Source organism: Pan troglodytes, chromosome 10 (assembly GCF_028858775.2).
Source record: "Pan troglodytes isolate AG18354 chromosome 10, NHGRI_mPanTro3-v2.0_pri, whole genome shotgun sequence".
Classification (NCBI taxonomy): domain Eukaryota; kingdom Metazoa; phylum Chordata; class Mammalia; order Primates; family Hominidae; genus Pan; species Pan troglodytes.
In genome coordinates this window covers 77,468,031-77,491,284 of record NC_072408.2, presented here as the reverse complement: position 1 = coordinate 77,491,284, position 23,254 = coordinate 77,468,031, and the positions used below count along the sequence as shown (strand labels likewise).

Genomic DNA, 23,254 nt, shown 5'->3' with positions numbered 1-23,254 from the left:
TAAATTTGACAAATTTATGCTGCCTACTTGAAGACTTAACTAGTTTGCTTTTATAGCAAACAATGGATGCTATTTTGTTGCCTGTAAAAAATTCATTTCCATATTTATACCTGATTTCTGCAAGAGTTTTCTATTAGTTTCCAGCTATGCTTATAGAGACATTGGAATTTAAAAAAACGATATGGCTGACGTCAAAGAGGTGAAAGAAAATTTGTCGCTTGAACCCAAAGTTGTTTTGCAGCAGGGTACTTGGTTTCTAATCATTTTATCAATCAAGTGTTTTCAGATTCTCCATCGATTTATCATTTATATATCTTTAAAATACATATCTAAATCATTTCTTGTATCTATGCATCTATCTATGTCTTAGAAAGTAGAACAGATACTATTCTACTATAATTAGTGAGCACATCGCTGTTTTACGAGTAAAGAAAATAGAATCCTGATTACGTTAGCATTTAATAAAGGCTTTCTCCAAATAATTTTTGTAATCACAATTGAACTCAAAAATCTTTTCTGTTCAACCTTGCTTATCTTCCCACCAAAACACACTTGCATTCCAGAATGAAAGTTCTCATAAAATATTTTTGAAGGTAAATTTTTTGTCTGATTTATAAATGTTGGTTATATTTTATTTTTTAAAAGCCTTAAAAATAAATTAGCAATGATTTCAAAGTTCAGACACCTACAAGACGTGTTTTACTCCAGGCCTTCTTAATCACTGGAAACAATATCCAAGGACAGATATGTACTCTCACTAAAGGGAATAAAAAGGCAACCTTCAACAAAATGAAATTTTAGATGAGTTAAAGCATTTGACTTGATTTAGCCTTTATATGTTTTTCCCAATCATGGACTATTTGGTTTCAAGTTAGTTTCGTTAACTATAAATCTATACTGTCACTAAATTATACAACTGAATTTTAATCTAAGAATGGATTTTAGTCAATGTGCTTCTTTAAAAAAATTAATAAAATAAAATTAATAGAGTCATGCACACTTTATTCATGCTTCTTCTCTGCTCTTCCACCCCCAAAGTGGAACAAAAATGATACAAATAAAGATAAACCTGTGTATTCTACCTTTTATTGACAAATAATTCTGAACTTTTTAATGTTCCGTATTACTTTAGAAAAATATGTGATATTCTAACAATATATATTGTTGAGATGATATTTTAGTCAGGTTTTGACAGCAGAGACTCTATTTGAAAAAAAAAGATGTGATTAAAAGAAAGAAGGAAATAATGCTGGCATTGTTGCTGTATTTATTAATGCACCACAAGCTTTTGTTTGCACTTGTTTCACTTTTGTTTAGAAGTAAAGAACGGTAGTACAGCACGTAATCCAGGGTGCTGATGTTGTGGGAGGGGACTTAAAACAGAGTAAGGAAATCAGAAACAATTTTCTCCACACAGAAAAGAACAGAACTCTCTTACCTATGAATCAGGTAGTTTCTAAGAGAGACGCTGAGGGATGTTTAGAAAGCCTGGGACCTGCGGATGCCATGTCAGGCACGCTTGCTCCTGTATAGGAGACTAAATAATCTCTTGATATATAAGGATGGCAGTCTGTTGTCTTAGATCAGTTTGAGAAGCAGCTCTGGCAGCGGGGGGTGTAGGTGTGTTGCACTACACTGAATGGAATAAGGCTAAAAATATGTTTAGTGTCTGATAAGAACGCCAGTTTTCTCAAGCTCTCATTTAACGTCGGACTTTCTGTTTTGCTTTTAAAGAAAAATGTTTTACAAGGGCAGCATGAAGCGGACAAAATCTGGAGCAAAGAAGGATTTTATGCTGTTGTCATTTTTCTCAGCATCTTTGTTATTATAGTAACGTGTTTGATGGTAAGTTTGCTTCTTTGTATATTTTATCGTTTGCTCAGCCCACTGCTTGATATTAGTGGGTACATTGCCATTCATATGAGTGTTAAAATGCTTCCGAGCAGAAGGAAGACTATGATCCTGCTAGATTAGGAATATTTCATATCTGACATCAGAGCGATTGCTAAAGGAGAGCTTATGGAATTAAGGACGCTGACCTGAATAATAAGGCTGTAATTGCAATGCAGTTTTTAGTAACTTGATCAACTCTGAGAATGAAGCTTTAGAAAGTGATTTACTGAGGTCACTGAAGCCCTCAAAGTCAGTAAAGTCTCACGGGCACACTTTGGGTTTACTTTATTTCTCCTTTTATATCATCTTTATGGAACTCAGGAAAAAATTTAAAAAGAAAGATGTCTTTGAGACAAGATTACTCCCTAAGGAATGGTTGATTTCCTTATTTGTAAAAGGACTTGAAAGCATTCTATGAAAAGGAGATGATTATACCCTCAAAGGCTAAGTTAGGTAGACTACTAACTCATTTTTAAGGTGGATAAATAGTACAAAAGTATAAATGTATATGCTGGAATAGCTCTGTAAGTAATAATGTGTAGCCTTTAAAAGCATGTTTCTAATTTTAAAAATAGAACCCAAAACAAATTTAACCCACTAAATTAAGCAGTACTATTTGGCATTGAATGAATTAACGGTATCTTTAGGGTAGAATAAGATGTTTCTACTCATTTGAAAATTTCAAGATGTAATATAATAATTAGAGTTTACAAATAGGTTTTAATGGCCTTTTCCCCTGTGAGCTATGTTCTTTTTAATTTTGTACATTTAAATAAATACTTCTTCCTTAGTTTTTAAGTGCCCCCCAAAAGTCATTATGTTACTTATTTCTCTCCACAATCAACAATGTTGCTAAGTGTTTTATTGGATTTTGTTTATTTCTGCTTCCCCTACTGGGAAGGGGTTACTGTTAGAAAGATTGGGGCTCCCTCTGGAAAGACAGGCTGCATGGGCTAAACTTAGAGGATATAAAACAAGCAGTCTTAAACAGGGTGAAGATAAGCATGTTTTCTAGAGTTTAAAATATGTGAAGTAACAAGAGTTCCCTAAATCTTCCACCATAATGAATTCAGAGGTAGCTCCTATGGGTCAAGCATTAAGAAAAAAAAATTTCTAAGAATTGTGACTCAGTAAACAAAAGAATAATTTAGAATTGAGTAAAAACTGATTTTTATATTTCACATGGCAGAGATTAAGAGGAAAGAATTTTAATGAGAGAAAGTTGGAGGTTTTGGGAAATTATGGCAGCGTCTTCTGGGCATCTCTGTTTTAAAGGACGTAGTTCCTTGTTATGGTTAATTGCATTTTAATATACGTGATTCTTCCTTCCTTCATATGGGAAATCTCAAGTGCTGTTCCCTCTCTTGTCAGTCACAATTAGGGTGTTTTTCTGCTTTGCAGATGAGAAAGGATAAGAGGAGGGGGAGAATAGAAAGGAATTGAAAGTGATAAAAGTGGAAAATATTCAGGGGATCAGTGGATGTGATTCAGAAGAGCAAAGGCAAGGATAGAAGAAGGGAAGTGGGAAAGCAGAGTCATGCCCAGCCTTTGAGTACTAAAGGGCAGCAGAAACAGAGCAGAGCTTGCTATTGACATATAGAATGTGTTTCAGATTCTGCATTTCTAACTCAGGGCGTGCTCATGTACTGAATGTAACTAGATAAATGCCTATGTTGGTCTTGTGGCAAAGGGACCTATAGTAGTCACACCCTCAACCACTTGGGACCAGAGGATGACTCTTCCTTTCCCAATATTTGCAAAACATCAATGTAAAGGTCAGAAACTTAGGGAAGTCGACTCTAACGTTATTAGAACAAATCAAGAAAGGAGCATTTTAGAAGTATAGGTGATTGCTCTCTATTGGGTTAGCAGGTGGATTCATCTATTCATTCAATCAACAGATTCCTGCAGAATATTCTCTGTGGGTCTATTTGTTGCTGGTGCTGTGGGCAAAGGAGAAAACAAGACAGATAAGATCCCTATTTTCTTGAAGTCTTTACTCTAGAGGGAGACATAGAAAATAATTAAGTTAATTTTAAAAAATCAAATGGTGAACATGCTATGTGAGTCCAACTATATGACATTCAGGAAAAGTCAAGCCTATAGAAAATATCAGTGGTTGCCAGAGATTTCAGAGAAAGGGAACGATTAGGTAGGGGACAGCAGGTTTTAGGGCAGTGAAACTATTCTATTTTCTGTAATGATGAATACATGACATTATGAATTTGTCAAAACCTGTACAAGGTATGAAGAATGAGCTCTAATCTACACTATCTACACTATGGACTTTAATAATAATACATCAATATTGGTTCATCAGTTGCAACAAATGAATCATACCAATGCAAGATGTTAATAACAGGGGAAAATGAAGAGATAGGGAAGAAGGGTATATGAGAACTTGGTATTTTCTGCTCAGTTTTTCTGTAAACCTAAAACTACTCTAAAAAATAGTATATTAATTTAAAAAATCAAATGTTGATAAGTGCTATGAAGAAGAAACCGTAATAATGAGTGAGTGGATCAGAGCAACCTGAGATGTTTGAGACCTATGGGTAAATATGTGAGTAAAGGACCCCTAGGCAGAGGGTACTGTGGGTGCAGTTAGAATAAGCTTAGCCTGTTCAGGCTCTAGGGGAAGAATGTTTTAGGCAGAGCCTTGATATGATCTGCTGTGTGTGTTTAAAAGATCACATTTTCTTCTGGTAGAAAGTGGTGGTGGACAGAGGATGGGGAGAGTTGTGGAAGGAGGAGGATCTTTCTGGAGGCTTCTGCAATATCCCAGTGAAGAAGATGCTGGTGGCATAGAACAGGGGTGGGTGGTGGGGAAGGAGAGAAGTGAAGGATTGAGATCTATTTGAAAGTAGAACCAACAAAACTTGCTGTGTCCCAATCCTCAGCAACGGGGGTAAAATTAAGGATGACTCCTAAGTTATTTGGCTTCCCTGCCTGTGTGGAAATGTTCTCATTTCCTGGGAGAGGGACATGTTCGGAATGAGGATGAGCGTGTTCAGATGGTTCTTAAACAAATGAAAGAAATAATTAGATGGATTTCAAATACTATCTTAAATTTTAATTTGAAAGAGTCACTTTTAAAAGTAACAGGGGGACCAAGTGCAGTGGCTCACGCCTGTAATCCCCGCACTTGGGAGGCAGAGGCAGGGGAATTGCATAAGCCCAGGGGTCTAAAACTAGCCTAGGCAACACAGTGAGACCCTGTCTTTACAAAAAAAAAAAAAAGGGTTTAAAAAATCATCCAGGCTGATGGCACATGCCTGTAGTCCCAGCTACTGAGGAGACTGAGGGGGAGGAGCACTTGAGCCCAGGGGTTTGAGGTTACAGTGAGCTATGATCATGCCACTTTACTCCAGCCTGGGCTACAGATTCTCTGCCTCTGAAAAATATATAAATAAAAACAAATTCTGAAAAGTAACAGAGGAACCGGCAGCACACAGACGGGAAGTTCATATTCACAAGAAAAGAAGTACTACCTAATAGGATTAGCACAAAGCCAAGTTTATCTGATGGAACTTACCACAGAGGAGTCAAGAGTTCATGTTTAGGGACATGTCAAAGCGATTATCTAAAATAAGCTCATCTTTCTAAGTGTTCAAATTATTTTGATAATAAGCTTGATTTAAAGTAAGTGTTTCACATGCATTTCTCAGTGATACTTGTACTATCACTTTCGTGATTCTGAAACACATGTATTCCAACTCTGTTTCCCATAGTTTTGTTGATTCCATGACAAAGGAAAGATATAACTCAGAATTTTCCCCCTGGCATTGATTATATTTATAAAAAATCAAGTGCCTCCATTTGCATTGGCATTCCTACATGCCGTAGAAATGAAAAGCATGGGTTTTATTATAAAATTATATAGGTAAATTGCTGTAATGGAAGGTTGTATGTGCTATGTAACAACAACATAAGACTTGGCAAAATTTTTGAAAAGTGGCATATTGTTTACTTCCCTTAAAATACAAAAAAAAATGTTGCCAGGCATAAAATTAGACAGGCATGACATTTTCAAATATGCTGACTTATTTAGCACCTCACAAATGTGAATGTGCAGTGGGTGGAGCGACAAATAGAAAAATACAGTTTTCCAAGAAAAAATGTGTGGGCAACTTCCAATCCATTCAGTCTGTTTTAGATGAAAGAAACTTACTAAGAAGAATTAGTTCTTAAACTTGAACAAATAATAGAAAGAACACCATTTATCATCTAAATTAGACATCCAAATGTCCTTACAGGTTTATTAACAAGTACAAAGACATTTATGAAATGTAGCTAGAGATGTCTACAGGCCAGATTGCTTCTGGAAAGCAGTTTTAGAAATCACATGAAAATAGTTGTTTGGATCAATAAAAACACTGGCATGTTAGACCCATAGGAGAGTCATCCATGTGGGAGGGAAAGAGTTTCTCTAGTTGTAGTCTGGTAGCCGCAGCAAGAAATCCTACATTGAACCACCTGCTATAGCCTTAACATCATGTAATAAATACATGTCAAAGGTGGACATAATTTTCTCATTTGTTAAATATAATCCCTCGGGATGAAGGGAACTAGGACCAGATTCCTAACTGGAATGATTGGTTAAGTAGGCATATATCTCAAATTAATTTTCAATTTTTTTTCTGTATTAAGAAGAATACAATTGTCTTAATAGTAATAACATTAAAAATTAGTTTCTTCCATTTATTGCACACTTATTGGTACTAAACTGGTACTAAATTTACTGCAGTACTAAATGCCTAACATGTTTTAGCTTCCTAATTTTACTTATGAGAAAACTAAGATTCAGAAAAAATAAATGACTTGACCAAGAACATGCAATGGGTGGATATGGGGGTGGCAGAGTAGGAAGTGGTAAAAATTCAAACCCAAGTCTATCTAAATTGAAAGTCAGCATTCTTTACCATAATTCCATTTGTTTTCATAAAGGAGTCAAACTGTGGTTGTTGTTTGTTGTTGTTGTTGTTGTTGTTTTTAGTCTTATCACTCTGTCTTGTGAACATATATTTCTGGCCACAAATAACTCCAGTAGTAGCAGATGCGAATGGCTGTATTTATCAGAGCCATTCTACCCAGATGGAACTGGTAAATGTGTGCCACATTATACCTCTGTGCTGTGGGCACACCTCTATTTTTGCACTTAGTACTTTGTACTGAACATAATTTTTACACATTTATGTTTTCTGGAAGCCTAGGAGTTCCCAGAAGACAGAGTTCTGTGTTACTTTTGCATCTACAATATCTTGTTTATGGAATGTAGTAGGGATTGACTCACGATTATTAAATTAAAAGAGTGAATGAACTCTTTCAGAACTAATTGTAAAACACTGTAAAGAACAAATGTTAAAGACTAGTGGTTGGTGGCATCATTTTGAAATCTGAACACATTGTAATCCAAACAGAATGTTTTGTGTTACTCATGAGATTTTTTAACGAAAATTTTAAGCTGCAGAAAAGCTTCATCGAATTTTTTTAGCTTCCTCCCATTTCTGTGTTCCTCTGGTTTTTTTGTTCCCACTATTATTTTATTTCTCTTGCTATAGTTTGAGTTTTACAGCTCCTCTCATTCAATAATCTGTTCTCTTTTCCTTTTTTAAATTATTACATGACTTTATTCCAGTCCAAGAGTCAAACAAGCTCTTGGAGATGAAGGCAAAATGTTGACTTGCCATTGCTACGGTAAGCTTTTAGGTTGAGTTTTTCAACAAAGTGAATTCCCATAGAGAAATATGAATATGCTGTATTCCACATCTCATTCTGTGCAGAGAAAAATCTCTGACACACTTTTCCAGATGCTTTCGGAAAGAGGTTTCAAAGAAGGACATGAGAATTTGGAGGAAACAATAGAGTTGAATGATCACCTACCTGGAAGTCAGAAAACTCGGATTCTAGGTTTTCTTTCCAAACCTCCATAACTCATCCAACAGCTCAGGACTTAAATGTGAAATGAGGAGATTACACCACAAAAATTTTATGATCCCTTACATCAGGGTTTTACAAACAACACTACTGACATTTCGGAGTTACTATTTCTGTTGGCAGGGGTGTGTGGTGAGCCTTTCCAATGCATTGTAAAGGTAGTTAGCTTCTGCCTACCAGATGCCAGTAGCACCCTTTCCCTTCTCCTTCCCCCACACCCTGAAAATATGACAACCAAAAATACCTCCAGACACTGCCAAACGTTTCCTGAGGGCAAAATCCCTGCCAGTTGAGAATCACTGCCTTATAGCTTAATTTCATGACAACTACCCTATTGCCAAGTAGCAATCTCTTCCATTTTTTCCATATTTTTTCAGACAGCCCAATCTCTTGAGTATTTTTAAACACTATCTTATATACATCATACATTCTCCAGGTTCTACTTTTCCCTAATTAAAGATGTAGAAATCAGTTTGTACACGTACTACATGGAGACAGGTTGCAAAGTTGACCTGTAACCAGACATGAAGTAAACAGATGACTGATTGGAAAATATGTTTCAAAGGTTTCTCATCAAAAACATAAGCTCATGAATGGTAAGGAAGGACTTTGGACTAGACTTTGTTTTACACTAATATAAATCATAAAATTGACCGGTCAAGAACAATTGAGAAGGTCAAGATTTCCTTGGCTTTCCCATTTTCGTTATTCATTCATATTTCTCCAAAATCCAAGTGTAAACAGGCAAGCAAATGTTCTCATATGCATATTATATTTAGATGTGAAGAGCTTAAAATATATAATATATGCCTTATCTTCTAAGTATATTTTTGTAATGATACAGATATATTTGTTTCTTCATTTGGGAAAATAACTTTCTTGCAACTAAAACAATATTTTAAATTCTGTTGCCTCATCGTTTAGTAATTAAATGTTTAGCTGAACACAATAAGCCTAAAATATATGTATCATCTGATTGATACTGTTCTAGTGCAGGTTTTGTTTTTACACCGTGAAGGTCATGGAAACTGAAGAGAAGCAGTGAGTTAAAAACCTTAGACACTATGCACGTGATAAAGGCATTCATCTTCAGTCTTTTCCATCCTATAGCTTAAAGAAAACACATTACACTTGCTTGAAAGTAATTATTATAAAGGTAAGAAGACCTTTTACTTAATATCAGCCATCTTTTCTTTCTCATTCATGTGATTAACATTTATCATGTGAATATTCCAAATCCACCCTTTTTTCAAAATTTAAGCTTTAACTTTACCCTACCAGAGTCAATGAATATCACCAGTATAAAAGTTTCCAGATTACAAGGAGGTGGACTGACATAAAAAACAATAAAATGTCTTTCTTTTCTTAGGAGTTCAGTGTTTAATATGCATTTCTAGTTCTATCTCGTAGGTGCATAGTCTTTTCCCTTAAGGAGAGCTCGAGGTTACAGTGAGCTATGATCACAGCACTGCACTTTCACTTGCGCAGCAGAGCCAGATCCTGTATTGAAATAAAATAAAATAAAATAAATATTAAAATTTAAGAGGGCAAAGTGGTAAGAATAAAAATTCTGGTTGTCCAAATTATTCTTTCATAGATACCCTAAATTTAATTTGTCAAGTATTTACCAGATACTCAAGTTGATATATGACTAATGCAGAGATTTACCAACATAAGAAACTGTGGTTTATGGCATAACTATTATTTTATTAATACTTGCAAGACTACTTTTTTCTGCTAAGCCATGTTGGATGTATATCTCCATTTCTATAAATGTCACAGACCTGTGTTTTATGGTTATTCCTTCTGTAAGCCTACCATTTCCCCATGTGACCAAACTAACATCTGGCATTTTTTATAAAATTGGTTAAATTTACTTTTGAATATATCTTTGTGGAACAGATTCATGTGCACAATTATTTGATACATATGTGCAGCATAACTGGAAATACCAAGTATACTGTCTTGAGAAAAATCTCAATACCATGAAACTGAGAAATCATCTCTCAGAGGGCTTTGTTTACTTTATCGTTAAGCCTTTATTTTGGTTTGTCTGCCAGGGTGGGGTGGAGGAGATCATACTCTTGTTTAGTGTGAGAAAATGTGACAGGAGTTTTTTATATCTCCTTCTATAGATTCTTTACAGATTAAAAGAAAGATTTCAGCTTTCCTTAAGACAAGACAAAGAGAAAAACCAGGAGATCCACCTATCGCCCATCACATTACAGCCAGCACTGTCCGAGGCAAAGACAGTCCACAGCATGGTCCAACCTGAGCAGGCCCCAAAGGTACTGAATGTTGTCGTGGACCCTCAAGGCCGAGGTGCTCCTGAGATCAAAGCTACCACCGCTACCTCTGTTTGCCCTTCTCCTTTCAAAATGAAGCCCATAGGACTTCAAGAGAGGTAAGAGCTTATTCTGTATACCCTACGTGTGGCTTTTTATTAAAAAAAATTCATCAACTAAAAAAGAAAGAACTAGTAATGATTGACATAATTGGGTAGAATTGTTCACCACTAAATGAACAGTCAGATGAAGTCGTCTTTCTTGTCTCCCAAAGGAATCCAACTGTGTTAGATAAAATCTGTTAGGTATGTCTGATTCTGCTAAGCTTGTCTAGATTCAAGATGGTGTAGATCCAAGCAAAGTTCATCTTCAACTACAAGACAATTTCTAGCTTATTGAGGTTCACTGACCTCACAAGATGCTATCTTGTTTAATTGTCATGAAACTCTGGTAGGTAGAAGACTGAGAATGAACTCAGAGTGTTTCCTGCAAAAGCCCACATTGTCTGGAGTTAGGCAGGAGTTGATGCCACAGATTAATTTTTTTTTAAGTTTTAGCTCTGCATTTTTTAACCACAACAAACATTCAGTATCAAGATCCATGACACTGGACGGGCGCAGTGGCTCACGCCTATAATCCAAGTACTTTGGGAGGCTGAGGTGGGTGGATCACTTGAGGCCAGGAGTTCAAGACCAGCCTGGCCAATAGCCAGGTGAGGTGGCGCATGCCTGTAATCCCAGCTACTTGGGAGGCTGGGATGTGAGAATTGCTTGAACCTGGGAGGCAGATGTTGCAGTGAGCCGAGATAGCATCACTGCACTCCAGCCTTGGCAACAGAGTGAAACTCTATCTAAAGAAAAAAAAATCCATGACATTATTTTTGTTGCCTTACCTTTTTTGTGATGTATTATACATGTGATTCACTTTATACCAATACATTTCCATTAAAAGCAAATCCAATGTAAGAAAACTTGGATTTGCAAAATACATAAATGAGAGACTAATTCTTTGCCTCTCAAAAATATTAAGTAAAGCTTTCCCATAGTGTTTCTTAAAATAAGAAGCTTTAATTTTATATTTAAAACATGACTTGTAGTGTATCCAACTTTGAACACCAGGGTAGTGGGAGAGTAAGTTCTCAAAGTAATATCCCAGGTTCATTCTCCTCTTATTTTCCATGTCTCCATTTTCTAACCCCATATATTTTGTTGCCTGAGGCTTTTAAATCACATATATAAATTTTGAATATATTTCCCATGATACATCACAATGCCCTATGCAAATAGTTATGGTTTACACACACAAACACACCCTTCAAAAAATATAGCTTGGGATTTTAAGAACAGCAGAATACAAAATTGATCCTTCATAATTATTTGAAAGTATTGCCAAGGAACAATGGATGACATAAAAATAAAGGAATGTGTTTATCTCTAAAGGTCATTAAACACTGAACCCTTTGACTCCACAACAGGAAGAAAACAGAGATTGATCAAGTCATTCTTTCCACCTCCTCCCCTAAAATACCTGTGGTTTCTTGATGAGCAATGTGGGTCTCCATGTGACATTCACTTACGTAGATATCACTAAATTGCTTTTTGTGATTCAGTGTGGAAAGGTAGAGAAAATGGAACTTTCTCCCTAAGGCTAACTGGGAGTCAGGAGAACTGGATTCCAGACCCAGCCCTGCCGTTCCTGGGTTTGGTGGCCTCACCTGAGTCATTCACTCGTCTGGACCTCATTTTCTTCTAAAAGATAAAGAGGTTTAACTTGATTTTTTAGCTTCTTTCTGGTTCTTTTACTCTGGTTATCCACATTATTTTTGTGCTTTTATGTTTGCTTCAAAGAGGAACTTTGAAGCAGAGACCTGGGCATCAGTAATGAACGAATGGCCAGTGGCAAGAAAGGGTCTGCAGGCAATAAGAGGCCATGTTATCTATAGTAGATAACAATGAAGGGTCATAATAAAACTGATTAAAAGACAAATTTTTATTATCATCATGCACTACCAATTCTAAGCAAGGTCAGAATAAAATTTTCTAGGAAAGTAGCCATTCCCAGCATCCTGCCCTCTGTAGACCACTGCTGGACATGTTGGTCTACAGTTTAAAGGAGTATAAGGTTAAATATTCACTTATTCATTTCATTAAAGTGAATCTTTGAGAAGGGCGAATACAAGGACGGAATCATACCCATCTCTTTGGTCCACATGGGGGATTCTAGCAGAGCAAGTGTGTAATCAGTGTTAAATAGATTCTCTGTCCCCTTATCTACAACTTCACTGTATCCCACATTTCACCTCCTAATTTCTTCCACCTCAGAGCAGGAAAAGACTATTCTCTCCACAAGGGCTCCAGGTCATTCACCTCAACCCTAGTAACTTCATCAGTTTTCCTCCTCTACCTTCAGCTGTACCCTCTTTTCTAATGCTCTTCCCTCAGCATACAAATAAGTTATTTTTTGTATTAAAGAAACTCCCTTAATCCAGTGCCTCCTCTCGTATTGTTTTTCCTTCCTTTCTCAAATACATGTCTTAAAAGAACAGAGTGTACTTGCTGCCTCATTGTTCTTCTCCCGCCTTTCATTCTCATTGCTTCTCTCACATCCTCGATTATCAAGTTAATTATCAATGTCTCACTACTAAATCCAAAGCACATGTTTCATTTCCCATCTAGCACTAATAACTATCTCCTTCTTAAACTTCTCTCCTCCTTTGGCCTCATATATATCATTTTTCTGTTTCTTGCATGGCTACCTTCGGTCTCCTCCAGATTCCCTTCTCTTGTTAACCTCAGAGTTTCATTCTGTGTCCTCTTCTCTCCTCCCTGAATCACCCAACCACGGCCACTTCTTATCTTACTACCTTTTAGTGATTCCTGAAAAAGTACCTTTAGCTCAATCTACCTTTCTGTTGAAATCCAGACCCATATTTCAGCTCTGAACTCTGTGTCACTGCTCTGACCTTTCTTAAACACTACCAACTTAAAACATTCAGAAATGGAACTCAAGACCTTCCTCATCAAATCCTTTCTCTTCTTTTTAAATTGTGAGTCTCTGAAACCAGTAATATCCTCAGCTCCTCCGTGTTGTTTTTCCCCCTCCCCATATAGCCGAACATTATGAAGACCTGGCACCTTCTCCCAACTGTTCCCCCCGTCCAACCCCAATCCCACTGAGAACTCAGGATCTCTCTAATTCTAGCCAGTCTCCTCCTGGTCCCCACCTCGAATTCTGTTTTTTTCCAGTCCACTCTCTAGACCTCTCGAACTGGTTTTCTAAATTATATTTGAGTGTTTTTCTCTTTATAAAATTCCTCAGTGTTTCCACACTGCCTTCAGGAAGAAACTGATAACTTCTACTTATGAAATATGAAGCCCTTTCTGATCTGGCCTTTGGCAGCCTATGTTCACCCCTATTTCCTGCTAAACACCCCCTTGGACTCATCCTGCTACTTGGACATTTTTCCAGGTACCATGCCATTCTCTTTTAAGCATAAGAATTAATACTTGCCTAGAACCTGTCCTTTTCCCTACTCCTCCTTGCCCTTGAAAATTACCACCAATATAGTGGGCATGAATCTGGGTCTACAAATCAAAAAAACAAGAAATGCAATTTTATTTTTCTGTAACTCAACCTAAGCTTTTTGCTAGATGCCGTTTCACCTAAATGGTAGAAACTGAATCTCAGCCCTTTTCTGATTCACCTAACCTACTTCTGGTTTCCTAGGGTTTCCTCTACGTTTTAAGGAGACTTTCTCAACATGAAGAGTAAGGCCCCTATCTGCCTTGATGTCATCTGTGCACATTGTCATCTGCTAAAATGTCCATTATCTCTTTGGTTCTCATAAGTATTCCCAGGACAGTTACCACCATGTTGTTCCCTGTTGCTATTCATGCAGCCCCTTCATTTCCAGCAGTTGCTTTCTCCTTTTCTCTCTCTCTTCCTCTTTTTCAGTTGTATCCAAACCACTGTTAGATGCCCAAGAATCATCTCACTATTCTACCCCAAATGGAGGCATAGAAAAACCTGGGCATATCTAAGACATGATCCCCCAGAAACACTTTCCAGCCATTTCTCATGGCTCTACCAAGGATCACAGTCCTCCTATTGAGGGTCCCCCACTTCCCAGGGCTCAGCGGTGAAGGATCCAGGGGTCTCACCTGCACCCACAAAGCAGCCGCTCTAACACTTCACCCTCCCCTGAGCCCATGGGCGTTTTCTTAGGCTTTGGGAATAGAAAACCCTATTCTGGCTTATTTCATATTCTACCTTATCTGACATCCACACCCCGAGACGCCACCTTCCACCAAAGGCCTGGCCTTTAGAACACAAAGCCCATGACAGGACTCAAATTTCCCTGCTTTCTGCTCTCAGATTTCTTCAAATGCAATAAAACACCTAAAAACCCTGGCAGCCCGAATACAGCAAAGGTCCAAAGGTGAAAGTGGGAGTAGGAATACAGGGAGGGGCATTCAAGCATCACTTCCTCTTGGAAGCCAATTTGAGGCTCCCTCTGCCTCCTCCTTCTTCCTCCAGCCCAGTACTGATTCAGCTACCTCTCTTCTGTATGGAGGTTCCCCCCTGCTTTAGTTCCATAACCCAGTGTGCATACAGTATTTATAGCACTTCTTTGTTGTCTTTAAGTTCTGGTTTACTAATCTGTTGTAGCCAATAGACTCTAAGCTTCTTGAGGACACATATATGATTGAATTGTCTCCTTATCTGTTACATATAGAACATAATTTCTGGAAACCAGGAGCTCCTGGAGATAAATGCCTGAATGAGTGAATTAACCAATTAATGATTCTTTTTTATGACTAACCTCAGGTTAACTCCCAGTAGTTACTGGGAAACACTTTGCCTATTCCACCATCCCTTCCTGTTCTATTCTCACTCCCATTTTTCTACCACAATTCCCTGCCAAGATGGCATAATGAAGAGTTTTAAGAGTGACCAAATTTGAAGAATGTACAGTGTTCCATGCAGTCAGAAAACTTTTCTGGCAGTTTTAAGCCTTAAAATTTAATTTATATATATATATATGTGTGTGTTCTAATGGTGCCTTTAAATTAGGCTCATGTTTAATAGCTCTCCATCTTTTGATCCTGGAGTGAGGTAATAATCTTCTACTTATTGCATAAAAGTATGGCTTCATTAAAATCACCAGGAGACCATAAAGGCTGCATTATAAGTCACTTGTCCCAATCTTTTGGATCATGTCATATAAATTTCTCATCCCTGATTGGGAGAATCTATCACTTTGATATCATTAATCATAAAATATAATTTTAAAATTAAAAGATAAGTCAAATAAGATCTAGAGACTAAATGGATTGCTTAACTGAGTATAAAGAATACACTCTGAAATTATGAAGATTAAAGAGTCTTATAAAAAGAGGAACATATTAGTCAGGCATGGTGGTGCACGCCTGTAGTCCCAGCTACTCAGGAGGCTGAGGTGGGAGGATCACTTGAGCCTGGGAAGCAGAGGTTGCAGTGAACTGAGATTGTGCCACTGCATTCCAGCCTGGGTGACAGAGTGAGACCCTGTCTCAAAAAGAAAAAAAAAAAAATGAGAAACATAGCAATTCAGTCTTCTTTTCTCCCTTTTTCCAACTAATCACCAAATCATATTGATTCTTGCTCCTCCAACTTTCTCATTATTGATTATCTCTTTCTGTAATCATCACCTTGGACCCAGCTCTCGTTACTTCATGATTAAATTGTTGTGTCATATAATTATACAAATGATATTAGGACTAATATATGTAATATGTTTCATATATATTATTTTATTTCATCTTATCTGTCTGCATCTAATTCTCTTTCCCCCTTCAATAGTCTTCAGGTTTATCTTGCTATAACAATCTTTCATTATCATACTTTGCTGTGCAAAAATCCCCATTTGGCTCCATTTGCTTACAGAATAAGGCATAGACCATCTTGTTGGGCCTCAGAGGTCCTATACCATCTGGCCCTGATCATTTGCTCCAAATCCATTTGCAACTACATCCCAAAATAAACCTTCTATTCCATGCTCTCTGTTTCCATCCCCATCCCCCTCTGTGTGCTGCGCTCCTGTCCACATTTGCATTTCTGTTTGCCTGGTCCTTCCTCTTCCCTCAGCCTACCGATCTCTAGTCTCCAGAGCCCAACACAAAACTTACCCCCTACCACTGGCCATGTAACCTATTCGTGCCCACAGTGATTTATAACACCTATAAATTCTCAGATATACCACTCCTCTGGCAATGATTTTAATTGAACAATCATTCAGAAAGGGACTTGAACTGGTTTTTAAGTGGTTTGTCTTATGTTTTCAGCAGATGACAAGAATTTTAAGAACAGGTACTATGGCTCAAGATACTCTGTGTCTCCTGTGGTTCCTGTAAATCCCAGTACATAGTAAACACTCAAAAATATTATGGAGTTAATTAATGTTGCTTCACATCTGAAGATCTCGTCTATTTCTAAAGAATCTTCCATAAGAACCAATAGCTTAATGATAAACTATAGACCTGAGTCTCAGCTAATACTACCTCTGACACTTATTAAATAAGTGGCTCAACAGATTAATTAAGTCCTCTGTAGTATAGTTTTCCCAATCTATAAAATAATATCTGCTCCACCTTCAAAGGATACTACAAAATTAACAATCAATACAAAATGGCATGGTGTCTTTGAGAAGGAAAAGGAAATCTAATATTCTTTTTGTTTTTGTTCTCTGATTCCATTTCACAACCCTACACTAGGTCAGTTATACTTTTGAACTCAGGAGTTGAAGCTCGTTTTCTACTGAATTGCTACAGTTGAGCCTGTCATATAACATTATATTTTTAACTGTCAATTGACATAGTTTTGTTCATCCTATTTGTAAATATACAGTTACATGTAATTTATAAGTACATACTTATAAATTGGCCAGTAAATGTTATCTAATAAATAACAGTATCAATTTAATCAATTCTGGTCTAACAAATGCATTCATTTCTCATGGTGAGCCCAGGTACAAATTCAAACACTTGCTCTGTAACTACCACATATATAAGTTGGAACCTGTTTATTTACCTGTATTGAGGAGCATAGCGTGTGCCTTGCACAGCTCTTGGGACAGTTAAGCTACATGACAAATGTCACGTGGCTGGCACAGTGTGAGGCCACAGTTAGTTCATGTTCCCTCTTGTCTTTTGTCCCATCCTTGCCCTCCCAAAATGCTCCACTGATCACTCTAAGGGAAATTGTATACATGCTGAGTTCCAAATTCCCATTAAATGAGGAATCACATTCAAACTCTAGAAAGTACATTTTCTAGAACTTATGAATCTGAAAGATTCTGCACATTTTCCCTTTGGGCTACTGTATGGCTAATGGCCAATTTTATGGAAAGGAAATCAACAGGCAAATTGGATATGTTCACATTATTTCCTCATTTTTCTCACTTGATTTTCTATTACGAGTAAACACTGTGCAAGGAGAGGTAGAGAACTGTCCAGGAAGGAAGAGTGGCACACTGTAATGTAGCACTCTCCATCCTGACTTCATTTCTCAGTAATCAGTTGGTGGGCCATCAGGACTATGATATTAATGGGTGTTTTTTTCTATCAAAACGGAGGTCTCAGCAGGCCCCCAAGGGTTGCTGATATCCAACGAACAAACATTCGCTAACTTTTCTTAAGCTGTACCATAATAGGGTATACATGTTATGATTTACAATAAATACGGTGCAAATGATATAACACCCAGGATTGTGAGTCTAAAGGTTTCCTTAGGGGTTGCTGAGCTTGGGAGATTTCTATCAGAACTAGAAATTTGTCTGCAATGGTGGAAGCAATGAAAAGATAGTACATGCCATGAAAATGTTGACCATTCTACATTCAAACTCAAAAGATTTTGTGTATTACAATTTCCTCCTGGCAAGGCAGAATGTCCTGATGTCTCTGCCTTGCTTTCCCTAGTAGAGGTACATTTTGATGCTTAAAGATTTTAACTTGGAGAATCTTTAATCATTCCTCCACTGATCTCTTTTTGGGACATATGAGTAAAGAGAAGGGAATAGAATTAATATGACTGCATATCAGAGCATAAAGTGTAAAAAATACCCTGGAAGTTAAAATCTGTATTCATGGCTGCAGACGGTGGCTCACGCCTGTAATCCCAGCATTTTGGGAGGTTAAGGCAGGAGAATTACTTGAAGCCAGGAGTTTGAGACCAACCTGGGCAGGACTGTTGTGGGGTGGGGGGAGGGGGGAGGGATAGCATCGGGAGATATACCTAATGCTAGATGACGAGTTAGTGGGTGCAGCGCACCAGCATGGCACATGTATACATATGTAACTAACCTGCACAATGTGCACATGTACCCTAAAACTTAAAGTATAATAAAAAAAAAATTTTTTTTAACAAATTAGCCAGGCATGGTGGTGTTTACCTGTACTCCCAGCTACTTAGGAGGCTGAGGCAGGAGGATATCCTGAACCTGGGAGCTCAAGGTTGCAGTGAGCTGTGTCACACCACTGTACTCCAGCCTGGGCAACAGAGCGAGACTTTGTCTCGAAAAATAGATAGATACATAGATAGATAGATAGATAGATAGATAGATAGATAGATAGATAGATACATACATACATACATACATACATACATACATACATACATACATACATAGATATTCATTAAATAGACCCATCATCGAAAATGGATCCAACTCTCTCATTTTCTGTCAAATAAAAATGGGGCCCAGAATCTTTCTCTTAGGTCTTTGGTGAGGTTCTGTAAAAGCACGGCCTGAGACTAGGGCTCTTGTCCAAATGATGTGTTGAGAAGATGCTCTCAGGGGAAGCTTATTAGGAAAGCAGGGCAAGCAGAACAGAGAAGAGGACAAGCAAAGAGGTGGTGGTAGCAGCCATCTACCCACAGCCTGATTGCACAGGGATCTCTGAGCATGAGTGGCCCCTCATGGACAGTTGTCTCACCTTGAGGTGAGGGGGCTGAGCCTCTGCACCCTCATGCCAGCCAACCACTGACTCCAGGCCACCCAGGGATGGTGGAGGCATAACTTCCTAGGCACCTCTGGCTCAGCAACACCCATCAGCTGAGGGGGCTGCTCCAGCGAAGTGGCAGCTGGGCACCACTAACAGGCTACCCTCCCAGCAGTGGGGCAGGAGAGGATGGGGCACCAGCTGGAGAAAGGCGACCTGGGTGGGGCACCAACAGCATTACTGTACTTGCCAAAGGTCGCAGCAGAGCTAAGTTTACACTCCAGGTTCCTTTGATTTTCCCAGGCCATTATACACGTACCACACGGCCTCCTTCAAATAAACACCATTCATTCTATTGGAACCTATGACCCAGCCCCATTGAACACAGTCTATCAACCATGACTCAGTTGCTCAGCCTGACAACATGAGGGCTTATAAACATAAAATATAGCAAACACGTAAAAGTAAATTCCAGTTTAACTCCAAATAACATCAATAAAAATAACAACTCAGTATGCCCTGTTGACCCTTCACATGCAGTATCTCATTTCACCAACCCAAGGGACTTTTTATCCCCTCCTTAGAGTGGAAACTCATGCTCAGAGAGTATAAGTTATGGCCCTAATAACTTAATAGTAAGTCACTAGGATTGTGAGGGTGACAAATAGAAAGCGAACCCAAGCAGTATTGCTCTAAAGGCTGTACTCCTAATTAATAATAAATTGGCATGCTTTGGGGGTTGGGAGGAGGCGTACACGCCTATAATCTGTGGGAAATAAATTTTAAAATAAACTACAAATCAGTATATTTAGCAAGTAGGTATATTATGGAGTGTCACACTGTTTTTCCTCTTAGCAAATTTTATGCTTGGCTTTCAGAATATTTTTCAGATTTTAAATCAAGCAAAGTGCAATTTCATGAGGTGGATTCAAAACACTCATGACAGATATCCATTTCACTGCCACTCTAGAAGCACATTGTCTGTCTCAGTTTTTTCCTTAATCTGGTTGTTGCCATTCTGGAGGCCTGGTGGTAATCTGACATAAATGACCAAGAGGAAGGTGAACACGAATAGAGCAAAGAAGCCAAAGTGAGGGGGCTATAAGGCAATAATTCAGAATACTCAAGTCAGAAAAGGATGGAGTGGTCTCCATATTGTTCAAACATCCTGCATAATAACTCGCCCACTTCACTGTGTGTGTGATTGTCAGTGGAGGTGGCAGGAACAGCAGAGAAGCACATGGTCATGCCTGCACCAAGCTGCTGCCCGTGCTGCTGTAATAGAAGGATGCAGAGTCACAGCTGATGGCTTGGACACTAACCTGCCACCTGCCAACCACTGTGCTTATGTATGATCTCAGACAACCTTCACAACATCCTGGAGGCAGGCAGTATTTCTATGCCTATCTTGCAGTTACGCTAACAGAGGGACTTAGAGAGATAAGTAATATGCTCAATGTCACAAAGAAATAAAAATCTAGCCAAAGATACAATCTTGACAACCTGCTTACAAAATCTGCACATAACTACCATGTCCTACCTTTTTCTAGGTGATACAGATGACAAAATTTTAATCTTCTGATATGGTTTGGCTGTGTCCCCACCCAAATCTCATCTTGAACCGTAGCTCCCATAATCCCCACATGTCATGGGAGGGACCCAGTGGGAGGTAACTGAATCATGGGGGCAGGTTTTTCCCATGCTGTTCTCATGATAGTGAATAAGTCTGATGAGATCTGATGGTTTTATAAAGGGCAGGTCCCTTGCACACACTCTCTTGCCTGCTGCCATATAAGACATGCCTTTGCTCCTCCTTCACCTTCTGCCATGATTGTGGGGCCTCCCCAGCCATGTGGAACTGTGAGTCCATTAAACCTCTTTTTCTTTATAAATTAACTCAATCTCAGGTATGTCTTTATTAGCAGTGTGAGAACGGACTAATACACCTTCTAACATTTTTATAAAATATTTTCATATTCTTATACTTGTATGGGGATGTCCAGAGCTAAGGGAGGCACTGGAAACATGCACAAGCCCTTCATGAACAGTGAGCATCAAGCTGTTCTCTTTATTTGTCAGATTTTATGTAGGTAGGTTGGAATTCTGGAGGGTTAGGAACAAAATTTTCATAGGGTTTTTTATTCTAAAAAAATAAAATACCCCACAGGAATGAAGAAAAAGGAGGCAAAAGTTTTGAAACCTACCTGAAAAATAATGGTACGTCATGAGACAAAAATGTAATCTTGTTAAGTGAAAGAAATGACAGTGGATACAACCCAGGGAGAGTAAAACAGGAGCCAACATATATTATTTAAGAACTAAAAGTAGAGGAGCTTTGCCTAAAAAGGTAAAAATTGGCCACTACTCATTGGAAAGCACAGGCCTGGCATAATTTCTCTCCAAGCAGACTCTGAAATGTTTAAGCCATTGTAGCCTAATGAGTCCCGAAAGTGTAGACCTGGCAGTGGCTCTAAGAGGAATCACGGTAATTGCTCCTTTCCTTGCCTTGCCTTCCCTTTCTCTACTTGTGGTCCCTGGCAGAGCAGCAGGAATAAGTCCCACTGAGTCCTCTAACTGCTGTATCTGCCCCCAGACCACCCCTCATACAGGCTGCTTCACCCTGAGGTTCAAGCAGAAAGGACTTCTCAGCCCTTCCACCCTGACCCCCATCAATCCTTCAACATCCATTAGCCTGCAACCCCATCCAGGACACTGCTTCCAGCTTTACAGGGTACTCTCCATTTGCACTCATACCATGGGGGACAAAATCTAACTACCCTGGGAACTCTTTTGGCAATTCAGTAGGGTATGCATTTCTATAAAGTTATTTTTGTGTTAACCCTAAAGAAGAGGTGGTTGTGGTACAATTTTTTGAGATTCAAATTCTCTGATTCCTCTACATGTGATTAATTAGAGTTTCACTTTGGAGGGTACTAAATGCAGTGCTTTTTAAAATGAGATTTTTTTTAATTTTTGCTAGGGGACCATGTTCCAAATCTTGATGTATAGGTTGACAGAATTAGGTGAAATGGCCTGTTTTGAAGAAGCGTTTTAATCAGGGCAGGCACAGATAATTCCCAGCATAAGCTTTGCTTCCTATTTTAAGAGCGACCAGTTCTGAATCTTAGATACTGTGTCAGGAGGTTTTTCCTTGCAGCCAGAGACTTTTGCCTTAGGAGTTTTTGGAAATGTGTCATAAAGCTATGTAGTTCAGGGTCCCACTATGTGCATTTTATGAACTGCCCAAACATTGTTTTCCTGGGAAGTGAGGCACCACTCTCCTCTCATCAAATTCACCGAGATATTAGCACATGACCTCTAGAGCAGAACAGTGAAGAATCACAAGTTACTCATGGCAGGCGACTTGAACACAATTATTTTTCAACTGATGTGGGTTTTTTCTGTAACATAAAATATACACTTCAATTTATTTATATAAATATAAAACTATCTTTCTCTGTAAATCTTATAAAAACCACTTTAAAGTGTCGTTTCCATTTAGCAATGCAGCATGATTATCTGGGTACAATCTAAACATGGAGAGAGAATTGTTCTCAGACACATTCTGATGAAGCTCACGATTGGAGGACGTGGAATTAGTTCCCTCTAGTGGAGAACTTCATGTTGACACAGTTGTTAGCCCCTTGTCTCACGGAAGGAAAAGAAAGGTGAAATCTTTTTTTTTCTTTTTTTTTTTTTTGCCATAATTTTTCTTTTTTTCTTTTCTTTTTTTTTTTTTTTTTTTTTGTTGTTTGTTTGTATTTTTTATGACAGCGTCCTCTCTGGCGGGTAAGGCATTATCTTTTTTTGGTATATACCTTAGAAAACAGGTCTCAGTGTAGTGATGAAACAGCTGTAACTTGAGAATTGACAAATTCTTGTGAACACTTTTAAATATGATATACTTTCTAGCAATGCTTGGTATCCAATCATTTTCATTTCTCATTATTTTAAGTAATTTTAACAACAGTGTATCAAATGAAATTATTGTTCCCTAATAATGTCTTATAGTGTATACATTTGTTTATTTAAGGAAACCTTTTTTTCCAAATCATGGATTAAAACACAGCCCTCAAGGATTCTCCCCTTTTCCAGGCCCTCCCCATCCCACCTGCCTTACTTTTCATTTCCTGCCTTTTCCCTCTCGGCTTTGATTTCCCT

General features: G+C 38.2%; 1 protein-coding gene across 6 annotated transcripts in view; it reads left to right on the top strand.

The window, feature by feature from the left end:
* The window catches only part of PTPRR (protein tyrosine phosphatase receptor type R), a 283,034-nt gene that overhangs the window by 164,756 nt on the left and 95,024 nt on the right, over window positions 1–23,254 (top strand). For 5 of the 6 annotated variants that reach the window (XR_010148362.1, XM_509221.8, XM_054663404.2 and 2 more), the window contains 2 exons: window positions 1,735–1,845; window positions 9,966–10,234. Coding sequence is in view for 5 of the 6 variants with exons in the window: in XM_509221.8 (XP_509221.2) it covers window positions 1,735–1,845; window positions 9,966–10,234 (380 nt within the window). In the remaining variant the exon portion in view is untranslated. Of the gene's footprint in view, window positions 1–1,431; window positions 1,450–1,734; window positions 1,846–9,965; window positions 10,235–23,254 lie in introns of those variants that run through there. The other variant, XM_054663405.2, reaches the window with a different exon arrangement.